This window comes from Medicago sativa, chromosome 4 (genome assembly GCF_051527215.1).
Source record: "Medicago sativa cultivar Bolivia chromosome 4, Bolivia_mono, whole genome shotgun sequence".
Lineage (NCBI taxonomy): Eukaryota > Viridiplantae > Streptophyta > Magnoliopsida > Fabales > Fabaceae > Medicago > Medicago sativa.
The window spans coordinates 5106302-5132356 of record NC_140752.1 but is presented as its reverse complement, the minus strand read 5'-3'; the positions used below and the strand labels follow the sequence as shown (position 1 = coordinate 5132356).

The following is a 26055-nucleotide window of genomic DNA, read 5'->3' as shown; positions in this document are numbered from 1 at the left end:
ACTTTCCTTTCCTTATTTTTTGTGTTTGGGTATACATTTTCGGTCCATAAATTGATTTTTTTTTAAGGAAGGTCCGTAAATTGGTTGATATGTTTTCTCAAAAAGAAGTTCATATATCCCACACATATAGCATATAAGATTATACATAGAGAACACATTATTTTCTTAGACTAATACAGTTTTATTTTCATATTTTATCCATAACAATAGAGAGAGGTGTGATCACTAAGATGTACTTTTAAGGTTTGATACTTACTATTAAAATTTGCTTTTAGGATTTACACATATGCAATTTGTATGACCCGTGCGGCAGCACGGGTGCAAGGACTAGTTAATAGAATCCAACAAATAAAACAGGGTTAATTAATCGTGGAACCCTAGCCAAAAGGTTTAGTTGCATGGAGATCCTCTCTTTAAAGCTCCTGATGCTTGACTCTTGTCTTGTACCACTAGCTTTCTAAATCAATAAAAGAGTGTGCAAGGGTCTCTATTTATAATGCATCATTACTTGGAGGGTTAAGAGAGTAAAAATAGGGTTTTTCCACGAAAAACGGTTTGGAAAACAAGCAAACAATAATTATTGACCACAGCCATGTGCGGAGCGCATGGAATGGTGTGCATGGGCGCATGAGAAAGCATGTAACGGTGTCCCATATGTGTAACATCCCGATTTTTAGTTTGTTAGTATTTTAATTATTTAGAATTTAATTGTTTATTTGATGTGTTTGAATTGATGGATTAGTTGATTTTTATTAGAGATTGAGGAGTAAAGAGTATTTTGGTAATTTAAGAATGAATGGTATTTTGGTAATTTAGGAGTGGAGGGTATTTTTGTGAGTTAGTACAAACTTTGAGGAATTAAGAGAATAGAGGTGTATAAGTAAAAAGGAGGTTTAAGTGAAATAATTGTGTAGTGTTTTCTTTATGAAGAAGAATAAAGACTAAGCTCATTAAGAGTTATGTGAACCAAACCAAAAACTCAAGAGAAATATTTACCATCTTATACTTCAGTCACCACAAAGACAAATATATAACCTTATCAAGCATTTGATGCATCGAATGCTCCTTATGATTAAACACCTTGTCATTTCGCTCTAGCTAGATAACCCACACACCGGTAGGCCAAATTAAGTGCAAAAAAGATCGTCTCGCTTTCAAACCACCTGTCAAGATACCATAATGATCGAAATTGTCCTAAATAGAACGAAGATATACCAAAGAGAACCTCAACCAACTACGAAACAAGTACTAAAGAAAACCAAAATATTAATAATATCACAGATAGAGTTTATATCAGAAAAAAAAAATTGTTTCAAGTGTCTATAACAAAATATCATACTTATAACATATTATCCAAAATTGAAATATATTTATTTTCTTAGTTACAAAAATTAATATACATTAATAACAGAGTATTTTAATTTTATTCGAGAAAGTCATAAAATAACATGCTCGAGTAACAAATCAGTAAAAATATACTTTATAATATTATACTCATAATTATATCTTTCAAAGAAAAGTATTATAATTATAGTTAAATATATCATCTAATTATCATTAAATAGTTACTCTTGTAACATATATTTAATTTCTTTAATATAATTGTTGATGAGCTTTTATTGGTCAATTGTAAAAAATCATATTCTTTATTCATTTATATATTTTTGTAAAATTTGATATTTTTATATATATAAATATTGTTAGAATATTATTTCAAACAACTTTTCTGACATGTACTCTTTTGAGCTTTTATACTTTGACCAAGTTTGCAAGTTATCAAAAATCAAATATACTATTTTTCTTTCCTTTTTCATACTTGTAGTTGAAGTGGCAAAAGAAAAGTAGTTGAAGCGTAAAAAGAACGTTATTAACTTAAATTAAGAAGCTCTAGTGGTGAAGTGTTATGGTAAAGCTTACTTAACAGTTACCAACCATTAATTTATTAATTAGTGCCACTAATTAACGAGGTTCTGAGCTAGCTGTGTCTCTTCAAATATTCCGAAATCAATAGAATTGAATTGAAAATGGAGTTATCTTCTTCTTCTCTCAATGTCACTGATGAAGAAGAAAGCTTGGTATCAATCTTCCTTGAAATCACTACAGACCAAACTGATGCCACCATCGCTAGAAACTTCCTTCAGGTAATCTTCTTCATTTTTGCTTTTCAGTTATTATTCTTGCATTTTTATTCTTCATTCATTCATTTTCAGGCTTCCAATTGGAATCTTGAGGAAGCTCTTGACTGCTACCTCACTGGAGATTATGATGATCAAGCAATCCTGCGTCTTCGTCGACGACGGTATATTTTCCTTAATTATGCAATCCTATTTCTTTCTTAATTACCTTCAAAACTCTATGAAGCCTGGACTCCGACACAAACACTGGCACATCGACTTCTTGATGCAAATGCAAATCATTAGGTTTTAATTATGTATCACTTGAGTTTAACTCCAGTAGAATAAGTAATTATTCTTCCCCGCACGCACATTTTAAGTCAATACACCTTGTCTTTTATTACATTACATCAACAGACAAATTAGTTATTGAAATTGTGTTTTTCATCTTTGTGCAGAGGATCAAGGAGTGGACATATCTCACCAGAAAAACCAAACTCCTTACTTTACTGTGAACAGGAAACAACGAGGGTTTGGAAAACAGAGCTAGGTGCCGCCACTTCTACAGCAGAGAGTTCTCAGCAGGACAATCTTGCTTCTCTCTATCGCCTTCCTTTGCATCTATTGTTCGATGGCTCTTTCTATGAGGTATATATACTTCTTAGTTTGGGATTTAGCCAAGACAAGCTCAATTTACATTTTTTTTATTTGATTTGACTTCAAGCTTGGGCCTGTAAAACCCAGCTCAAACTCAAACTCTGTCTTCCATGTGTAAAACTGTATTACAACTTTCATGATGAGTTTTTTAAAGAATATTCAGTAAAAAAATATATCTGTTGTTGCTATATGACTTTGAATTTAACTATCTTTAATTTATTGCTTTTCTTCTCAAAGCCTCCATTAGTTTTCTTCTCACTCAACAAAACTACCTATAAGCCCAAATTTCCAAACATACCATAGCACTCTTGAATCTTGATTAATGGTTATCAATCTCAATGTTTGCTTATGTCGCATGTCCTTCCTGTGATGTGCAGATTATTGTGTCACATTTTAATGAAGCCATTACATTCTGACTGTATCAATATATGGCAGTGGATTTTATTTTGTTCTGGGGAAAAGACACCATTTCCCCCCTCTCTTTTACGTATAATGTCGAAAATCAGCAATGACAGATGTCAGTAGTGGAAATTAGACAAACTTCCATTCAATGGCAGTGGTGTATCGGTTTTCTCTTTATGGCCGCAATGAAGGTGGCAACCATAGCAGAGTACACCAAAAAAGAAAGGAAACATGGGTCGGTCGCACAACCCTCCCAAACGCATGCACTATGGCTCTTTAGTTACTACTGTTATTGTGCTACTGTTTTACATTTTACTGTTTTTGATTGCCTCTCCACTCCTCTTGTCAATCTTATCATCGTTTCCTCCGAAACTTCACCTACTGCTATTTGGATTTGGATTTGGTTGTTTTGTGCTGCCATCCAGGAGCGGTAACTTTGCCATTGAACAAAAGTAGCTGCACAAAATTATAAGAAGCCTTATCTAGTAGTTGGAGAATTTAATCAGATATGTGAGTATATGAAATGTGTTGTGAAAAAATTGTGAAGTGATTGGATTGAATGTACGAGACATAGACCAACAACTTGAAGTAACCACTAATAGAATATAGAAGCTCCTAGAAGCGTCTGCATGAACAAGCTAATTAGCTCCGCAAATGCAGCATTACTAACAGTTATACGTGCATTTAAAAAACACTAGCACAGAAACTCATAATCTAATAACAGACTTATAAAGTTTTCTTGCATATACTATGTGGTAGGGTTCACTCTAGATGGGTTATAGTACATATATTGTGAAATGGTGAAACATGTAACTGATATGCTATTGTGACCAAGGTTTCATCTTTGAGTGCAGGCGAAAAGTGCTGCTTCTATGCAGGACAAGTGGTTATTGGTGAACATACAATCTACCAAGGAATTCAGCTCACACATGGTATTTTATTCTTGTTGCTCCATTTTTCAATTTTCTTGATTATTTGTTTCAGCATTATCACTAGTGCTGACAATTTTTTTTCTTTGAAAGCTTAATCGGGATACATGGGCAAATGATGCTGTTTCTCAGATCATTAGTACAAACTTCATATTCTGGCAGGTCAGTTTATTAATCTGCTCACCTGAATATTGGTCGTCAATTTATTTTTATTTTTATTTTTGTAGTGTTCTTTTGAATCGTAGGTATCTTATGTCATATCCTAACCACTTGAGAGTTGAGACTAACTAAGCATCTAATATGGATACTCCTTAAAATAAAAAGCTCAAAATGAACAACAGAGGAAAATCAAAATATCAAGGCAGCGCAGGCGCCCAATCCCTAAACATACTTGAACTGCCAATGCCCTAGATGTTCAATTCTGGAGGACTTGTTAAAATTCTGTGTAGAGTTTGCAGATTGCAATCCTACACTCTTAGATACTAAACCGCAAATTCAGTCGGATGGTTAATTTGGGAATAGTTGTTTTGCAGATATAAATGTTGGAGTCATAGTGTTAGCGTACTTCACTGGTTATGGAATCATGCTATGGTATTATGTAGTTGGGACTTGATCTTGGGAGTAATCCATAGATTGTTAGTATATTGAATCCAATGGTTTATAAGCTCTCCAATCTAAGAACCACGATAATTGGGACCATTTTTTTCTAAGTTATTTTATTCACCCATAGGTAAACTGTCACGACCCAAAAACACTAATCGTGACCGGCGCATGAACTAGAACATTCTAGCCCGGCAAGCCTATTAATTCATCTTGACAAACTATAAAATAAAAACAATTCCAATTCGGTTTCACTTCAAAAAAAAAAAATATATTTACTGAAATTTTGACAGAGTTTCCTTTGTAAATTCAACATTTCCAAGATATGAATCCTGTTTTAAAAACCTGTTTCATTATCCAGTATCTCAAATAACATTTTTCTCATACTTGTGTTACCATTAGAATCTCAAAGCGACATAACTAAATGTTCGTACAACTCAAAACAAAACATTTGTAAACAACCAATAGCTGCAGATACATTGATCATTCAATTTATACACATAGGAAACCTACCAAAAGATTGACACTGATAGATCTTTAACCCTGCTAGAAGCTTTCTACGCAATTGACTTTGAATCTGTAAAAATATAAGAAAAAGGGGTAAGTCACAAGGACTTAGTGAGAGACAACAACAACCACCAACTAGAAGGGAAACACACAAGGGCACGATTATTTACTTTTCACATATCAAATTGTAATTTACAAAGTTACTAACCGTATAAAAATGTAATAAACTTTCAGTCAAGTGTACCATGAAAATTTGAAAATATTTGTGAGTTTATCAAACCAATTAAGACTATATCAAAATTCCAATGTCGTAGAGAAGTGAACTCAAATCCACAACTTTAAAGAAAATATATAAATCGCGTATAATGAAAAAGGAATCGAAATAATCAAATCCAAATAGAATATAAAATCAAATTCCATTTAATAGTACCAAAATAATAAACCTTAAAGAAAGTATAAAAATCCAACTTTCGTGAAAATAAGCAAATGGGTGAATCGAGAACTAGCTCCATCTCGTTGATAGCCCTCTCCTCCTAATGGTGGCCTTTCCATAGGGGCGGCTCCATCTAACGGATAGCTCTTTTCTCTCGACTCAAAACAAAAATGTTTTTAAAGTATAGTAAACTCAATTTAGTGAAAATAATCAAAATGGGTGAATCGAGAACTAGCTCCATCTCGTTGATAGCCCTCTCCTCCTAATGGTGGCCTTTCCATTGGGGCGGCTCCATCTAACGGATAGCTCTTTTCTCTCGACTCAAAACAAAAATGTAAAACATTTTCAATTAGGTAGTTTACCTCTCGTTGATAGCTCTCTCCTCCTAATGGTGGCCTATCCATAGGGGCGGCTCCATCTAACGGAGTAACCCTACCTAATTGAAATCACATACTAGGTGCACCTAGATCGTCATTATAACCGCAATTTTCAAAAACATACATCGAAAACCATCTTTCACAACAAATCGAAACTTACACCAAAATATTTACCGTCAAAACTCAATTGAAAATCTACTACTTATAATTATAAGTAAATCCAAATTCAAATCCAAATCAAAATCCAAATCGCGTACAAATTAACATCAACCTTTGAAAAACGCATATTTAAAAACCACGTTTCACAACATGTCAAAACAACTACGAAATTACATACAATCAAATCCTCCGTTTCAATTTCTTTACTTTATAAATCACAAGTAAAATCCAAATCCAAATGGAGCGCATATTAATATCGAAAATTCTCAAGAACATATATCTCAAAACCATATTTCTTCATATCTTAAAACTCATGTCATAATATATGCAACCAAACCTCAAATTTCAAATCTTTTGCTCAATAAATCATAGATAAATCCAAATAGAGTATAGTTTAATTTGATGACTTTGAAATTATATAACAATGACGAGAAAAATGTTCAAAGGGTGTGTTCCCCAATTGATAAATACTTTAACATATAAAATCAACAAAATATCGATAATAACGATAATTAAAATAAGTGATAATGATCGTTATCAACTCACAGTTATGACGAATCAACTAAGTTTGCTCTCTAACCACTCCTGAGGAAGCATCTGAAGCATCCGGCGTCAAATCTGAGCATTAATAACATTTTCTTATGAATTAGAAACTCATTCTACTACTTCATTAATTATAGTTAACCATAAAATCTTCATAGTATATATTCTAACCTCTAAATAATTTCTAAACAAACTAATCATGTCTAAATTAGCACTAATTGAATTGTAATTTGATAAATATACCTCAAAGAGTCTTAATAGACAAGTTTTATGAGATGGGTATTCTTCTCCTTCCTTAAAGCACAAACCCTCAATCAAAATCCTACTTAATAGCCCTTGTACTTGTGATAGCCTTTATTAAATGTGTAATTGAATTCAAGAGTGCTTGGCATGTTGAAGAAATTTGGGGATCGAAAGAGAGAAGAAGAATGGGTTATATGGGTTTATGATGACAATGGAATAGAAGCTGGAAGAAAAGGAAGGAAAATTCGAGAGAGAAGAATATGGGTGGGGTGGGGTTCGGTGGTTTTAGTTTATATTTTCAGTTTATTTTTTATTTTATTTTACAAAAACTTAGTACTATTATTATTTATATATAATAAAAAATGGTGTGTTTCATTCTTCCCCCCTTAAAAAAAATTCGTCCTCGAATTTTTAACCACCACTTGCTTCGGTTTCGAATAAGTGTGGGTACTTTTCAAACATCACTTCTTCGGATTACCAATTTGTTTCTTCATCGATCGGCCTTTGCCACAAAATCTTTACCAAAACGATATCCTTTGAGCATAAACACTTCACTTTCTTATCTATTATAGTTGTCCAATTCTCGTCTAATTGCACATATTCATGACTAGTCACATGAGAAAAGGTATAAAGGTACTTCTGAAGCTTAAAATTATGAAAAACATGACGAACTCTCCGATGGAAGTACCAAATGATAAACTACAAGTCTGACTTTCCAAAATTTCAAACTCTCCAATGAATGTCTAACTAGCTAGTCCCTTGTTGCCAAACCATAAAACACTCCACATTACTTAAACACTTAAGAATACCTGCTCTCCCACCGTCAACTCTAGTGGATGGCGCCTTTAGTTAGAATAAGATCTTTCCTACTTTAAGTTGTTACTAAACAAAATAGATTAATTTGACCTTTTCAATGGAACTTTTAAACAACTCTAGACTCACTGGTTCAAACTCTCCAATTTCAACCCATCCTATTGACGACATATATCACCTATCGTACAATGCCTCAAAAGGTGTCACCTGGCTACTAAATTGGTAGCTATTTCTATGCAAATTCCATCCTAGACAAACATAGGCCCCACTCTCACCAATAACAAAACCACAAACACATAACATATTCTCTACGATTTGTATAACTTTTCTAGATTGACCATTTGTCTTAGGATGAAAGTTGTAGTGAGGTTCAATGAATTGAGCCATATAATCACATGTAAAGATCGGCATACCAAATACTTAGAGATAATTATTCTATTTTATTTTACATCCTCATTCATACTTTCCCATCAATAAAAACTCGTAAGCCTTTATATATCTAACTAGAACCTAAAATATAACAAGAATAATGACCCTCAGATAATATTTTTCTCCTTAATTAGCGAACACGCAATCAAGGCTATAACCACAAAACACCCTTGAAATTAACTAAGAAGCTTATAACTTTATCGTTCCACACATTATATACCACCTATCCCAAGTCTAAATCAAATAAGAAGTTTGTAATTTTACTATTCCTCCCATTATCTATCAACTTTACCTAGTCTAAATCTTAACCAAGTCTCCCTGATATTGTAAACTATGGTGGAACAAATTTACACATGATCAATAATGTCATTGAATGATCAAGCTAAAATTGAATCCCACTTCCAACAAGTTTTTGTAACCCTTTAATTATAGGTTCATTCTTTTTGTCTAAATGAGTAAGTCTACCCATGTACTTCCTACTCAAAACATTTACAACAACATTTGACTTTCCAAGGTGATACAAATCTTTGCAATCAAAATCTTTGATATACGTCCACTCTTAATATCCAACTAGTGACACCCTACTTCGATAAATCTTGGAAAACACTAAGCTTCTTGAAGTTGGTCAACAAGTCAGCAATGTTGTAAATGATATTTATTCTTTACTACTACCTTGTTCAATAACCTATACACTACACAGTCACGTGAATCCATCCTTCTTTTTACAAACAATAACAGCTCCTCCCAAGGAAAAAAATTTAGGCGAATAAAACTCTTATTGAAAAATCTTGTAGTTACTCCATTAACACCTAGAGTTTTGTTATGCCAAACGCTAAAGAGGTCTAAACAGGGACTCAGTTTTATGAAAAGTCTATAAAGAATTCAATCTCACTACCAAGTGGAAATCCAGGAAATTCTTAAGGAAAAACATTTGGAAACTCATACGCTTTGGTAACTCTTTAATTCTTCCTTATCCACTTCTATATCCGTAATCTAGATCAATTATCCTGGACAACCTCTCTTCATTAACTTGTTAGCTCCTAAATCCGAGGTTAAATAATATGGTACCTAACCAAGTTTTCCTCAAAAGGATAAAAGCGATTACCATATCTCAACTTTCACTACCTAGTTATAATAGGCTAAGGTGGATTCACACTCAAATCCAATCAAAAAAAATCTATGCTAAAGCTATTGGTGTTCATACAAGACTAGCTAGTGGATGTGTCGTAGCTGCCAAGAACGATTCCCCCTTCTTTTCTCTTTTTTTTTTTTTTGACCTACTTAACCATATTAAAAGCACAATTTTCTATCTTTGAAATAATTTCCAAAGCGGAACCAACTATTGCAGAACCAAAAATACTCTTAACGGAAAGTTAATTATATATGTGATCCATGATCTAATCTACGACTCTACATAATGCCCAATAATTTATCTATTGGATCCATCCTTTTGTGATATTACTATTTGTTGTCTTTAATGACAAAATATAACTTCACCACCACGATTAGTATAGAAACTGTATTATCATTCAACTTGTTTCTTGTAAGAGTCCTGTTTACTACCTCCCTTAAACTTTTGTTGCCTAATCTAAAGTGTCACGCTCGAAATCTCCGCAAAGTAGCACAATTAGATCCAACCACAAATCTAATTAAGTATTCCCTTAATCTTTCTGTGAACCACTTCAAACATATACACACCATGATAGGGTGATGATCGTTCCTTAAAGCTCTGTCAAACATATTTTGTACTCTGAAAGTGACATATCCTCCATTTGTTCCAACACTCTGTACTCGTGAGTTAATTCATTGAAAAATGCCATATGAAAATACCAAATATAAACTAACTCTTTTTCTTTAATCTCTGAACCTCCGCACAACTTAACTGAATCAAGATCTGCTTCATATAGGCTCTCTCTATTTACTTAACAATTTTAACAAATTCCAAAACTCTCAAATCATAACTTAAACAACAAAAAAACACTTTCAATTAAAATTACCTCAGAAACCCAACATTGTCAAACAACACATCTACTATCCCATTGGTTATTGCGTTCTCTAATACAAAAGCATTCTCATTGCTTATGCATCGATAATTTCAAAGTTACAAGTCCTTGAACAGTCAAACTTATGACATTAATGGTTTTCTCAAGATCGAAGTTCTATTGATTAAGGACTATTCAGAACAAACTAAAAAGGATTTTTCAACATATTCCTTGTACCTTCAATAGTCAATTGACACAAGAAAAGATAATTACTTGTCACTCACTGAGACAGGGAAGTAACTAAGACTTTGAAAGAGATTTGACACTCCTAGAAAGGTCTGTCCTATGGTATTGCTTGGAATATGTCGAGGATTCATAATCACTTCATAAATTTGTCGTCTACTGCTCACCTTAACTAACTCCTTGTTGACCGCCAAAATTTGTTTGTCTTAGATTATCGTGTTGCTTCCCAACAACAACCCAAAAAAAAAAAAATTGTTGGAAAACCAATAGCAAAATTTGCCTTCCTCTAGGAACCTCCACACTAACTACTCTTACAACAAAACTATGTTGGTCAACGTGAACGCCATCAATACGGACCAAACCACGACCTCTTTGACTAGGATCTTAAGGTTGGGCAGTAAACCCATAAGGAATTAATTTCCCTTCTAGTGGTGATCATAGAATTGGAGGACATCATCACTAAATGAAAAAAGAAAAATTGACCACAAATAGTACGAGACGACAAACAAAGTGAGACAATTCAAAGACCAAAAGAAATAAAAAGATTAGACAACAAATGACACTACCATAGAATGCAAATAGATTTTTGCAAGTAAATGGTGCCGCGGTTCACAATTTACTAGCAAGAATCCATTTTCATTCTATGTCTGCAGCTATTAGGACCAACAACCGGAGCTCTGATACCAACTTTGTCACGACCCAAAAACACTAATCGTGACCGGCGCATGAACTAGAACATTCTAGCCCGGCAAGCCTATTAATTCATCTTGACAAACTATAAAATAAAAACAATTCCAATTCGGTTTCACTTCAAAAAAAAAAATATATTTACTGAAATTTTGACAGAGTTTCCTTTGTAAATTCAACATTTCCAAGATATGAATCCTGTTTTAAAAACCTGTTTCATTATCCAGTATCTCAAATAACATTTTTCTCATACTTGTGTTACCATTAGAATCTCAAAGCGACATAACTAAATGTTCGTACAACTCAAAACAAAACATTTGTAAACAACCAATAGCTGCAGATACATTGATCATTCAATTTATACACATAGGAAACCTACCAAAAGATTGACACTGATAGATCTTTAACCCTGCTAGAAGCTTTCTACGCAATTGACTTTGAATCTGTAAAAATATAAGAAAAAGGGGTAAGTCACAAGGACTTAGTGAGAGACAACAACAACCACCAACTAGAAGGGAAACACACAAGGGCACGATTATTTACTTTTCACATATCAAATTGTAATTTACAAAGTTACTAACCGTATAAAAATGTAATAAACTTTCAGTCAAGTGTACCATGAAAATTTGAAAATATTTGTGAGTTTATCAAACCAATTAAGACTATATCAAAATTCCAATGTCGTAGAGAAGTGAACTCAAATCCACAACTTTAAAGAAAATATATAAATCGCGTATAATGAAAAAGGAATCGAAATAATCAAATCCAAATAGAATATAAAATCAAATTCCATTTAATAGTACCAAAATAATAAACCTTAAAGAAAGTATAAAAATCCAACTTTCGTGAAAATAAGCAAATGGGTGAATCGAGAACTAGCTCCATCTCGTTGATAGCCCTCTCCTCCTAATGGCGGCCTTTCCATAGGGGCGGCTCCATCTAACGGATAGCTCTTTTCTCTCGACTCAAAACAAAAATGTTTTTAAAGTATAGTAAACTCAATTTAGTGAAAATAATCAAAATGGGTGAATCGAGAACTAGCTCCATCTCGTTGATAGCCCTCTCCTCCTAATGGTGGCCTTTCCATTGGGGCGGCTCCATCTAACGGATAGCTCTTTTCTCTCGACTCAAAACAAAAATGTAAAACATTTTCAATTAGGTAGTTTACCTCTCGTTGATAGCTCTCTCCTCCTAATGGTGGCCTATCCATAGGGGCGGCTCCATCTAACGGAGTAACCCTACCTAATTGAAATCACATACTAGGTGCACCTAGATCGTCATTATAACCGCAATTTTCAAAAACATACATCGAAAACCATCTTTCACAACAAATCGAAACTTACACCAAAATATTTACCGTCAAAACTCAATTGAAAATCTACTACTTATAATTATAAGTAAATCCAAATTCAAATCCAAATCAAAATCCAAATCGCGTACAAATTAACATCAACCTTTGAAAAACGCATATTTAAAAACCACGTTTCACAACATGTCAAAACAACTACGAAATTACATACAATCAAATCCTCCGTTTCAATTTCTTTACTTTATAAATCACAAGTAAAATCCAAATCCAAATGGAGCGCATATTAATATCGAAAATTCTCAAGAACATATATCTCAAAACCATATTTCTTCATATCTTAAAACTCATGTCATAATATATGCAACCAAACCTCAAATTTCAAATCTTTTGCTCAATAAATCATAGATAAATCCAAATAGAGTATAGTTTAATTTGATGACTTTGAAATTATATAACAATGACGAGAAAAATGTTCAAAGGGTGTGTTCCCCAATTGATAAATACTTTAACATATAAAATCAACAAAATATCGATAATAACGATAATTAAAATAAGTGATAATGATCGTTATCAACTCACAGTTATGACGAATCAACTAAGTTTGCTCTCTAACCACTCCTGAGGAAGCATCTGAAGCATCCGGCGTCAAATCTGAGCATTAATAACATTTTCTTATGAATTAGAAACTCATTCTACTACTTCATTAATTATAGTTAACCATAAAATCTTCATAGTATATATTCTAACCTCTAAATAATTTCTAAACAAACTAATCATGTCTAAATTAGCACTAATTGAATTGTAATTTGATAAATATACCTCAAAGAGTCTTAATAGACAAGTTTTATGAGATGGGTATTCTTCTCCTTCCTTAAAGCACAGACCCTCAATCAAAATCCTACTTAATAGCCCTTGTACTTGTGATAGCCTTTATTAAATGTGTAATTGAATTCAAGAGTGCTTGGCATGTTGAAGAAATTTGGGGATCGAAAGAGAGAAGAAGAATGGGTTATATGGGTTTATGATGACAATGGAATAGAAGCTGGAAGAAAAGGAAGGAAAATTCGAGAGAGAAGAATATGGGTGGGGTGGGGTTCGGTGGTTTTAGTTTATATTTTCAGTTTATTTTTTATTTTATTTTACAAAAACTTAGTACTATTATTATTTATATATAATAAAAAATGGTTTGTTTCATAAACTTTTTCTAAGTTCTGTTGTGCATAGTCAAAGGATTGAGGTAGTTATGTATGATTTTGTGTGATAGGATCAGGAGAGAAAATAGGGGTTGTTTGGTCGGTATTGTGTGTTTTTAGGTTTACGAAGGGAAGGTCGGGTCTTGATGATTTGGACTTGCATAAACATTGCTCTGGTTCTGCTATAGTTTGTACAATCACTCTAATTCGTTGGTATTTCAAATGCTTAAAGTGAGAGTAGCTGTGACATTCATTTGCGCTATATTGTGACATTTGACCCAATTTTTGTTTCTAATATTTAACATATCATTTATTGTATACTATTCTCTTGTATGCAATTTGCTTTTGTCAATTTTGTTTTATATTTGTTTGTTGTTTGTATACAGGTATATGATGATACAACTGAAGGCCACAATGTCTGCACTGATTACAGACTGGATTCAGTTCCTGTTGTGCTTATTATTGATCCCATCACTGGCAAAAAGATGCGCTCCTGGGGCGGAATGGTTGAACCTGAAAGTTTATTAGAAGTATGTGATATGTGATACAACTTTATAGCTACTATGCTGGAAACATTTTCTAGGAAAACTGAAAATTCACACTTAAATCTTGGGTTTCTGTTGTTTTTAACATTTTTTACTGATTCGACGAGCCTTGTGCTTTGTTTAGGGTCTGCTACCATTCCTTGATGCTGGTCCTAAGGATCACCACAATACCTTGTCTCACAAGTTTCCTAGAAGAAATTCTAGTCCATCAAAATCAACAGGTTTGTTGCTTTTCTCTATTTTCTGCTGGCTTGTTCAGTAACAGGTCAGCTTGTGTTGAAGGTTTCTTTACTGTCTTGTTAATTGATGGATCTTGCCCACCTACCTTAATCCTTCATTTGGTTTTGTACTGAAAATATTTTCTACCAGAATCTTATGCCTATTACTGATGGTAAAATTGTCTTTGACATGTTTTTGTCAACGTTGTAATCTTTGTAGATTCAGATGCGGGTGAAGAGGGGGATGAGGAAGTTCAAAGAGCGCTGGAAGCATCATTTAAAAGCGTGAAAGATTCAAGTGAAATGGCTGGAGGAGATAATAAAGATGAAAATGTTGCTGGCAACTTGCAAGAAACAACCGTAATGGAGTTTGAGAAACTCGTGATATGATGAAAGAGAATAGAAAGAAAATGAGAGAAACTTGTTAAATCGGTAATGTAATTTTGATATTATGAGAAAAGATCATTACAAGGAGAGTAGGGACTGATTTATATACCAATAACAATTGTGCTGAGTTCAACCTAAAATAAAAAAAAAAAAAAAAACAATTGTGCTGAGTCCGCAACAAGTTAGAGTTACAAACATCTAGCTGTCATCTAGCTATCATAGTGAATCATAGGATTATTAGTGTCTGATACGTATACGACACAGACACTTATCTTGTCTTGGAGCATCCGATCTTTGTATGGTATTGACGCAGTACGGAAGCGTAGGCTAGCAAGCGCTAAACCTAGATTGAAAGAAACAAGTTTGCAAGCGACAAACTTGTGAAAATAGGGTTCCGGAATCCACCATAAATTGAGAAAACTCTCTCAAATAATATTGAATGAATAAAAGTTATCCTCTTAGACTACAACTGTTAAGCTTAAATATGAAAATAACAAACCCTAATGGGCCTAAATAACAAACTGAAAACAAAATAGAAAGTTCTAGAAGATTAGGCTGAAACAATAAATACTACTAAATTACTAATAAAACTCTCCTGCATCAGTCTCCTCCATTTCTGAAGAACTCGACCCCGAAGTTCTCGTTCTGATAAAGAGCTTCCACACTCCTGGATCCCATTGAAAAAATGTAGTAGCATGCCGAATAATTTCTAGATCCTCCATTTTACAAATCTCGGGTAAATAATAAGAGTGACACGACGGAAGCTCCCCGGATTGGTTCCAACTAGCATTATCCAAACACCATGAATCAACTTGAAACGCCATGCCTTCATCTGCTAGAGACTTTTCTAGTATAGTGTATGTCAATTCCTTGCATTTTATGGCTTGAGCTTCATATTCTTTTATCTTGTCCTGTTGATCACTCATGACCATAAACACATTAGCATTAGCAGCAAAATTCCAAGTGCCGTACTTAGGAGGTAAAGTCTTCCATTTGAGTAGAATTTTTGGAACACAAATACTTCCCTTATCAATCATTTTTTGGTGAAGAACAGCCACAGCATAATGTTTTTGACATTCAGACATAATCACATGTTTGAAGTAATTTTCATGATACACTCTATCATCACGACTTTCTTTCTTCAAACTAACATCTTCAAAGCTTACATATATTGATTGACTATCACATGAATATGTAACATGTGTGGTTGAACCACTAGCTTCCCGAGGCACCCACTTCTTTAGGCATTCCAATTTTGCTCCAGGTGCAGAAAGAGGAAAAGTGTTTTTGAATGTGATGTTCGTAGTAATGAAATAAGGTGAGCTAACTGCAAAAGTTGCTGAACCATATGTTCCCATTGGATTCCCTCTTGGACCAGGTGTTGTGGCAGTGTCTACCCATTGAACAATTGCTGTATCTGCACCCATGAAGAGCACCACATTTGGATGGCGGACACGTTTCATTATTGCAACCTCTCGTAAAAACTCTTTCAACTAATCGTCATGGAAATTCTGAACTGATAAAACTTTGACAGCAACATCTAATCCATGCCATTCAGCACGGTCCATTGTCCCAAATGATCCAGCACCAATGCGTTCTTTGAACCGCAGCTCATCCCATGATTTCTCAAGCCAGTCCATTGCTAGTGATGGTTCAAGATTCACATATTTTGGAATATCCCTAGCACCCTGATTATAAAGTCGATTTTCTACTTATTCCTGCTTTGACTGGATATCATTTACCACTGAATTTCCCTTTGCAATGATCTCATTGTAAGAAATTTCTTGGACTACAACTCAAATGGAATGTCATGTAATAATGCTTCAGAGGCTAGGCGAAGAGCTTCAGAAACACCCTTTTGCACTTCTGCCTCTGCCTTCTTCTCATACAGAATTGCTTCGACCTCTTTTTGTTTCTTGTATAATTCACAGTTAGTCTTTTGTACATGAACATCGTGTTCCTGTTCTGAAAGTCTCAAAGCAGGACTTGCACATACGCTATGAACATGAAGAGTGCCTTCTTTTGCATCATTTAAATTTGAATCATCTGAATTTCTATTATTCTCGTTGCTACTAGCTACAACAATAATTTCTTCCATCTTTGAAAAATTTGAAACCTCCATAATTCGATTATTTTCAACAACAGATGCATCATTTATTTCAGTTGTGTCATTATTGATGATGCTAAATGTTTCATCGAATTTAACAATAAAATACTCTAGAATATACGTTATCAAAATAGAGTGTTTAGCAATATCATTAATCGTCTTATGAGAGATAGCATGACTCAAAAGGGAGTAATCTTTGTTGTAACAAAACGAACAATGATATATTGAGTCAGAGATTTTAAACTTGTAGTAATCATCCTTCAACTTGTTGTAATATCTACGTTCATGTATTCCAAATTAGATTCATAGGTATGTTCTGATTTTCGATGCATAACAATAGTAGGGTTGTTATTACGAACCCTAATAACCGGAATTGGTTCTCCTCTCCTGTTTGGATTTTTTCTGTTGTTGTTGCTGTTCTTGGCATTTTTGTTGTTGTTGTTGTCGTCAACTATAGCTGTCAACGCCACCATCTGATCTGAAAGAGTTTTGATGTCGTGGTAAGAGTCACGGTTATGCCGGCGAACTCTGCCCTCGTCATAAGTTGATCTCCCATGGCTGGTCATGTTAGGAAAATAATAGGAGAAACCGGCTCTGATACCAACTGACGCAGTACGGAAGCGTAGGTTAGCAAGCGCTGAACCTAGATTGAAAGAAACAAGTTTGCAAGCGACAAACTTGTGAAAATAGGGTTCCGGAATCTACCAGAAATTGATAAAACTCTCTAAAATGATATTTTTAAATGAATAAAAGTTATCCTCTCTTAGGCTACAACTGTTAAGCTTAAATAGGAACTAACAAACCATAATGGGCCTAAAATAACAAACTGAAAACAAAATAGAAAGTTCTAGAAGATTAGGCTGAAATAATAAATACTACTAAATTACTAATAAAACCTTCCTGCATCATGTATCAATAATAAATATAATGTTTCAAATGGGGTTCATGATAGGTTATTGTGACTAAAGTGGGTGATAAATTGTATCGGGGGAAGATGATTAAATATCTTGACCCAAGGAGAGAAAGTTAATTATTTATGGTCATTATTGACATGTGATAGCTTGATATATCATTCTTTTCATCATCACTATGCAACCAATTTTTAGTATTAAGCTACAAGAAGCTAAAACAAACAAAAGTAGGTGAATTTCTTGTTCATTTTATGCAAGTGTTGCACACTGCTAAGTTCACAAATTTCTTACAAACAGCTGTTCGCTATTTCAAAACACAAATATGTTATGATTCAAATAGCACATGAGAAAATACACTTGGCAAAATGTAATTGGTTGAGGTAAATGGACATGTGGCTAGTGATTGTGCATAAATAGGGAAAGGATAATCACTAAAGGTTATGAAGAATATTGATGAAAGTCTCTCCTCTCTCCCTTTGGTACTCTCTAGTAGAGTAATGGTTAAGTCTTAGACTTAATCTTCTTCTATCTTTTCTTTAATGTTTCTATGTACCAAGAACATCAATTTTAATTGAGTTCTAATCTATCAATTTTACCTTTTATTTCACAATTAATTTCATTTTATTCCATTATCAATTTTAAGAACCATTACATTGGTGCTTTCATTGTCGATCTCATAACCTCTTAAACAACAATGGAGTTGTTAGTATTTGATGGAAGTTATGATGCTTACTTTTGGGTGCTTTGTGTTGACAAATTCTGCAAGGTACGGGCCATATCCGAGAAGGAGAAGATGGCGCTTGCTGCAACAGCAATGAGTGGTTCTGCTCTTAAATGGTTGAATTGGTGGTCTCCTCGTCATCCTGGGGTAAATTGGAACATGTTCACTATTTCACTTCTATGGCGTTTTAAGCCTGAAGATCGCTGCATCTTGCCGATAGTCGACGACGAAGAGGAACCGGATCAAGAATCTTCACCATGGACAAAGCTTGATAACAGTTCTGAGTTGAACAATGTTCTCGAAGCTTGGGACGCGTTCCTTTTATCCACGGACAAGATGGAAGTGCCTCTGACGAAGGCCGTCAATGGCGGAAATGTTTATCTACCAGACGTAACAACAACATCATCAGATGAGCTTATTGAGAATCCGAAATCGTTGGGTGATAGCAAACCGCAAGAGTTAGCGACGATAATTCCTCTCCAAGAGAATTTTCGTTTTCCTTCTTCTGATTCCCTTCTGATTAAAGATTGCCTACTTCCACGCCATCTTACTCCCTTCGATGGCACTGATTATTTGGAGGATGAACTGTTTGTTGCTTCGATTACTCTGTCATCATTAGTGAAGATAAATACGACACCCATCTCTGCAATGCTACCACTCCACTTCATTTCTCTTTTCGACCCAGGGGGAAATCATCTTGTGACATCGTCGCTGCTACCGGAACCACTAGATTGGACCCATGACGCCGTGGGAAGCTCTCCACCACCTCCGGAGCCGCCAGATTGCAAGTACGGAGCAATGGATCTGTTTATTGCAGCATGTTATCCTCTTAAACCCACCTGCATTTTGAGAAATAGTGCCTTTGTTCTTGAATTGAATTCCAACTTTTGAAAGATTGGGACTGCATGCCAGGTATTTGCTGAAATGTCAAATATGCTTGTGGGGTGTTTAAATTCCTTGTTCTGTATTTGTATAACAGCTGGTAGGCTGAATGAGAAAGAATTTCTATCCTATGATGCTTTGTCAAATAGATTAGGAACTCCGACGATGGATCCTGGTTTGACTCAAAGGTATAGAGATATAATTTCTCTTTCAATTAGAGCTACATGGATCCCTCATTTTGTGAAATTGCTCACCATGCTCTTACCACCGCCAAAGCCACCAGACCGAGTTGAAATTCCGATGGTGCGAAACTCGAATTCTTATGCTAATGGTCTTGGGATTTGGCTTGTTCCAGAGCTTACACTGCGACCTCCTGCAAAACCACCTGATCTCGAATCTCTAGTAGAAAACAGGTATGGCTTTAGTGCAAATGGAATTTGTCCTGCTACTGTGTTTGCTATATTAAATGTCATTGTGAAGGATAAGCAGCTTTACAACAATTCAAATGTCATGGAAGTACTTTTTATTGAGTGTTTTAATTCACTAATGGAAAATCATGAGATAATTCAGGTTGTGCTTCCTATAGTGGTAATTGACATATTTTGTTGGAACAAAATGTGTTTAACAATGAACCTTAAAGAGTTTTGATGATAACAAGGTATTAAAAATTGTAAATTGGACTAGCTAATATTTGTTCAAGTGTACAGGACCATAATTAAAAAGGTACATCATCATTGGTTCTGAATGAGCAAATATAGAGCAAAGGAAACAACATAATTGAAGCTTGGACGCTCCTGAAGGCAACGTGCTCCTGAAGTTAAGTCGCTTCTGAAGTAAGAATAGTGCTCCTGAAGACAAGAGGTCCAGAAGTCATATCATCAGAAGCTGCATCATCAGAAGCTGCAGAAGTCATATCATCAGAAGCTGCATCATCAGAAGCTGCCTCATCAGAAGCTATTTCACCAGAAGCTGAATATCAACTGGATTTGCAAAGATTCAAGAATTGAAGAATTATCACTGCAAAAGCTGTCTATTGGATTCGAAAATGCTACAAAGGATTAGTGGAATTTTGCAACGGTCATTTCAAAGGTGTTTGAAGGCATGTGCTTGCAATTTGGACGAAAGCGTTGACATTTGTACGAATTGTACAACCACGTTCTCCACTACTCTGTTTTGTGTCCACGCTACAAGACAAGAAAACAGCTCCAGAATACGGCTTCGCCTGCATAGATGTTCCTTTGGATAAGGAATGGATTTCAAATTAGTTCTTCATAGGACAACAACCAAATCAGGCAAAAGATCAAAGGTGAAAGATCAAGCTTCAACAACGACTCTTTAGGTGCTGGCAATTTCACAACGTCTCTTTCACACCTCTATATAAAGGAGTGAAGATCTAGAGATTTTGGCAATGCTGAACAACAGACTCTCAATACTTTTACAAGTGCCAAATCTCTGCTGAAATTGTTCTGCATTCACTTAGAATTTTTGTGTCTCAAAGTCATATCTTAGAAATTCTTAAGTCCATTGAGTCTGTATCTGATTTGTATTGTGAGCACCTCTGATTGTATATCAAGTGTTCAACCTTAAACAATTTTCTGTGTAATTTTGTTTAGTTAGGAAGTCTCTTGCAGTTGTGCTTGAGCAGGAAGTCTCTAGCTTGTGTGCTTGAGCAAAGGAAGTCTCTTGCTTGTGTGCTTGAGCAATTGTAATCAGATATTACTCTTAGTGAAATCTCCTTGGAAGTGCAAGGGGGACTGGACTACTTCCGGTTTGTGGAAGGAACCAGTATAATTGCTTTGTGTCGTTCTTCTTCTCTCTCTCTGTTTTATTCCGCTGCATTTAGATTCTGATTATCACTTCAGAAGCTGTCTCACTTAGCTTCTGATCAGTGTGTTCAGTTTTTAGGAGAAACGAAGAATTTTTCAAAACACAATTCAACCCCCCCTTCTTGTGTTTTTTCTCACCTTCATATTTGACATATTGCCAACACAAACTATTGTGACCTTGGCTGGTTTAATGGATGGTTCTGCTAGAATCTGTATGCATAAGTTAGCTTCAGGCCTCTTTGAGGAGATGGTTCAATTGGGTAATCACAATGCATATTCAACATATGAGCACATGGATGTGGAAAACTATGTCTTTGTTAAAATGCCCCTCACAATCAGTTTCACTTGTCACACTCTTAATCATTCTCTAATAGTGATGCAATGTCATGTATCTTTTATACATGCTGATTTTGACACCTCTGGTACATTGGAACGTGTCAAGTTTCTCTTCAATGAAAAATTGGGTATGGGTGCCTTTGACTGTAAGTTTATGGAATTAAGAATGGCATGGCTTATAATCACTGATGTTGGCTCAACATACTATGACCTTGTGCTTAGACAGCTTGTTGATGAGTGTACTTGGTTGTTGGGAAGTAGATCAATGTTGGCTGCATATTTACATTTTGTTGATGTTGAAAGGCTTGTGCAGAATTTTCTTGGTTGCTTCACAGTTCCTGGATCAGACCAATCTCATGGTTACAACTTATGTTCCCCAATGTTGTTGGCTACTATACTACTTGTGTGTAGCTCTCACCTATTCAACCACCTTGTGTTAGAGGCAGCTGCTAATTGTTTCCTAGAGCACCGTAAACTTCACAGTGTCAGCAGCGACTTACTATTTGATATATTTTTGGGAGATACATCTCTTGTGGGTGCTCTAATGTTGAAATGTGTGAGTGAAAAAGTGTCATTTGAGTATCCTGTAGATAGTGTCTTGAAGATACATTTACCTCTATGCAACAAGAACCGTCTAGATGTGGATTGGTATAGCAACTTGATTTTTTCTGCAGAAACAACTAGTGTTGCATTTCTCCATTATGTGCATTCTTTTCCTATATTGTGTCATGACATTAAGTCTAGTTCCATGTTAGACAAGGGTGATTTTTCTGCCATTATTGCAAGACTGGGCTTATTATATGGTGGTCCTACTTCTAAATTGCTATGGCACTTGAACTGTCAATGCTTGCACGTTTGCAAAACTAGTATATGTAACATGCATGTGGTGCTTCTTGGGATTTTACATTCAATACCAATTTCTAAAGTTCCTTACAGTGAGCCAATCTTTGGTCCTTGTGATTATAACTTGAATGGAAGATGGTTTGGTGTACCTCAAATTGGTCTTAATAGTATGGAAATTAGGCAAGAAGTTATTGACATCTATGGCATTGGCAAACTTTTCCATAACAAGGGATCCTTACAGTTCAAAGCATGGGATCCAGGTGGTGAATGTTCTCTTGTTTATGTGGAATGCCTACTTGACTATGAGAATTATGGGAAAGTTGCTGCTATCAGTTTACACTATTACCTTGATTTCAACCTTGAGGACAAGGTTGATTTTAATGGGGGAAGTAATGTTATGATTCAAATAGCACATGAGAAAATACACTTGGCAAAATGTAATTGGTTGAGGTAAATGGACATGTGGCTAGTGATTGTGCATAAATAGGGAAAGGATAATCACTAAAGGTTATGAAGAATATTGATGAAAGTCTCTCCTCTCTCCCGTTGGTACTCTCTAGTAGAGTAATGGTTAAGTCTTAGACTTAATCTTCTTCTATCTTTTCTTTAATGTTTCTATGTACCAAGAACATCAATTTTAATTGAGTTCTAATCTATCAATTTTACCTTTTATTTCACAATCAATTTCATTTTATTCCATTATCAATTTTATGAACCATTACAAAATATTAGGGGTAATGTGGAAATTAGAACTCAGTTGTCTTATTACTTAGAAGACATGTGTGTCTGTTCATAAAAAATATTAAACTTATTCATCTTCTCTGTGGGAAACTATCTATTAAGATTGTATAAACTACTCATTGATTCTCTTGATATCTTGTTAGGAATCTTAAACTGAATTTATATTGATGATTGATCAAATGATTACAATCCATAATTGTCTATTTATAGACTTAGCACTAAACCTGCTATTGCAGGTTGGTACTCTAAGAATGTTTTGTTGGGTCTTATAGACCTGAATTCCGAGTCTTGGGACAGTCAAAAACAGAAGAAAAAAAACTTCAAAAGTTGTAGTGAATTTGGAAGGCAGCCAAATTAGTATTTTCTGTATGTGTACTATTTTGAAATAAAGAACCTCGTATTTAAGGTGGCATTTAGGGTGGGTGAGGGAAAGAATTCCCCATCATGGGAAAGTTGATTTATAACCCTTAGATCAAATGAAGAGCATAGTTTTATTATAGACTCTCACCATTAGATTTTTTTTCTTCACATTATCTCCAACCCCCTTCTCTCCTCCATCCCAAACTCACTGACTCACCCACCACCACGATCGCTCCATCAGCAACAAACTCACCGTCCCAACTCTCCTCTATTCATTGGCATCAGTTATGTTTAACTAGTCCTCTTATTATTAATAATTGTGAAACAAACTTCTGAACTTTAAGGTGTGTCAACTCTTCTCGTCACCACAAAATCTTTTCAACCGCTGAACATGCAGAACTTCAAATCCTAAAAAAAATCTTCATCACCATCCTGATTTTAACACCAATTTCCTAAAATTAAAGATGTTAAAAAAACCCATATCCCAAAACGAAGACCTAAGAATCAAAATACCAATAGTGTTAGTTCAATCTAATGGAGAAATAAAGAATTAAAGATTGTCATGTTGAATGGTGGGGTGTGGAAGGATATAAGTGGGTCGTTGTATAATTTAGAGATGAGCTATAAAGCCATTCTCAATTTGAATGTCCAGTTTAGGGGTAGTGTTAGTTGTAAAGAGAAGATGAGGAAATGGATTTATGGTGGAGAAGAAAAGGATTGAGATCTCAGTAAAAGAAAGAAGAAGAAAAAGGGTTTAGATGGAGAAGGTGAAGGGAATTAACCCATTAATGGACATAAAATGTCATATTGGATGATTGTCGTTGTTGAGCTATTTCTCCTTGAGATTTTTACTTAAAAAAGCAAAAAAATTCTGGGTTGTTTCATGGTTTGAGAGGTTGAAGATAAAGTTGGAAAAAATCTAGTATGGAGAGACTATAATAAGATCAGTGTTTCTATTTGATCTAATGGTAAAAAACTACTTTCCCGTGATGGGAAATTCATTTCCTCACCCACCCTAAATGCCACCCGTATTTAAAATAAGGGTAAACAGTGTTTTTATCCCCTGTAATATATGGCACTTTTGGGTTTAACCCCTGTAAAAAAAAAATTTAGATTCCACCCTCATAAATTTTTTTTGTTTTGGTTTTGGCCCCTGACCCCTGTGACTCAGCAGAATCTATGAAGTGGCACTGACGTGGCATTATTTTTATTTTTCAATTTTTTTTGAATGCCACGTGTGTAAATAAATGTCCACGTGGCATTTCTGATTTTTTTTATTAAAAAAATATTTTTTTAATTAAAAAAATTTAAAAAATATTTTTTTTTAAAATTTTATTTAAAAAAATAAAAAATGAACAAAAATTCTGAAATTTTTTTAAAAAATTGGAAAATCTAATAAAAATGAAAACAGAAATCTGGAAAATTTTAAAAATAAAAAATAAAATATGGTAAAATTAAAAAAATGAAAAAATTCTGGAAAAAATTAATAAATTTCGAAAAATTCATATTTCCAAATTTTTTTCAATACCGGAAAAATGAAAGAAATTCATATTTTTTTTCGGAAAGTATTTGTCATTCAACCGTATAACGGAAAAAAATTCATATTTTTTTTTCGGAAAGTACTTGTCATTCAACCTAAGCTCGGAATACACAAAAATTCTCGGAAAAAATACTAATGAAAATTTCAAAATTTCGAAAAATACACAAAAAACCTAAGCTCGGTTTATAAATACACATATTTTTTCCCTTATTCTCGGTTTATAAATACACAAAAATTCCCAAAAAAAAATTTGGAAATAAATACACTGAAAAAACCTAAGCTCGACATATATACTAATGAAAATTTTGAAATTTCAAGAAATACTAATGAAGATTTCAAAAATTTCATTTTTTTAAAAATGATTAATCTTCAAGAAAATTTCGAAATTTTTTTAAATATTTTCCAGAATTTTTTCACAATTTTTATTTTTCATTAAAATTTTAATTAGAATTTTTCCAGAATTTTAATTAAAATTTCGAAAATTTTAATTAAGATTTTTCATTAAAATTTCAAAAATTTCATTTTTCCAGAATTTTAATTTTTTTCAGAAAATTTCGAAATTTTATTTTTTCATTATTTTTCATTTTATTAGATTATTTTATTTTTATTAATTTTTCCAGAAATTTTAAACTTTTTTCCGTATTTTTAAAAAAAAAAATCATTTTTATTAATTTTTCAATTTTCCAGAATTTTTTCAATTTTTTAATTATTTTTAATTTTTCCAGAATTTTTTATTTTTTTAATGCCACGTGTACCCCTAAAAAAAATTAATTATACAGTCAGCGTGACACGTCATCAAAAAAGTTGACGCAGCATGCCACCTCAGCGCCACGTCAAAGATTCTGCTGACTCAAGGGGGTCAGGGTCCAAAACCAAAACAAAAAAAATTTATGAGGGTGGAATCTAAAAAAAAAAATTTACAGGGGCTAAACCCAAAATTGGTCTATATTACAGGGGCTAAAAGCACTGTTTACCCTTAAAAAAATAAGACATTTACAGCAAAATGCCACATTAAGAC

The 26055-nt window shown here is 34.1% G+C and overlaps 1 protein-coding gene, 1 long non-coding RNA gene and 1 pseudogene across 2 annotated transcripts; 2 read left to right on the top strand and 1 right to left on the bottom strand.

Annotated features, from left to right (window-relative positions):
• LOC146925689 (uncharacterized) overlaps nucleotides 1-26055 on the top strand; it is a 39483-nt pseudogene that overhangs the window by 6836 nt on the left and 6592 nt on the right.
• LOC146925690 (plant UBX domain-containing protein 7-like) lies at nucleotides 1909-14857 on the top strand. Its single transcript, XM_085758093.1, has 8 exons — nucleotides 1909-2141; nucleotides 2211-2299; nucleotides 2573-2762; nucleotides 4028-4105; nucleotides 4196-4264; nucleotides 14007-14150; nucleotides 14290-14386; nucleotides 14604-14857. The coding sequence occupies exons 1-8, from the start codon at nucleotides 2025-2027 to the stop codon at nucleotides 14771-14773; spliced, it is 954 nt and encodes a 317-aa protein (XP_085614219.1). The 5' UTR covers nucleotides 1909-2024; the 3' UTR covers nucleotides 14774-14857.
• On the bottom strand, nucleotides 5018-13581 carry LOC146925691 (uncharacterized). Its single transcript, XR_015033911.1, has 5 exons — nucleotides 13247-13581; nucleotides 13007-13078; nucleotides 6965-11561; nucleotides 6725-6796; nucleotides 5018-5279 (listed from the first exon to the last, which is right to left on the bottom strand). It is a non-coding gene; the product is annotated as an uncharacterized LOC146925691 (long non-coding RNA).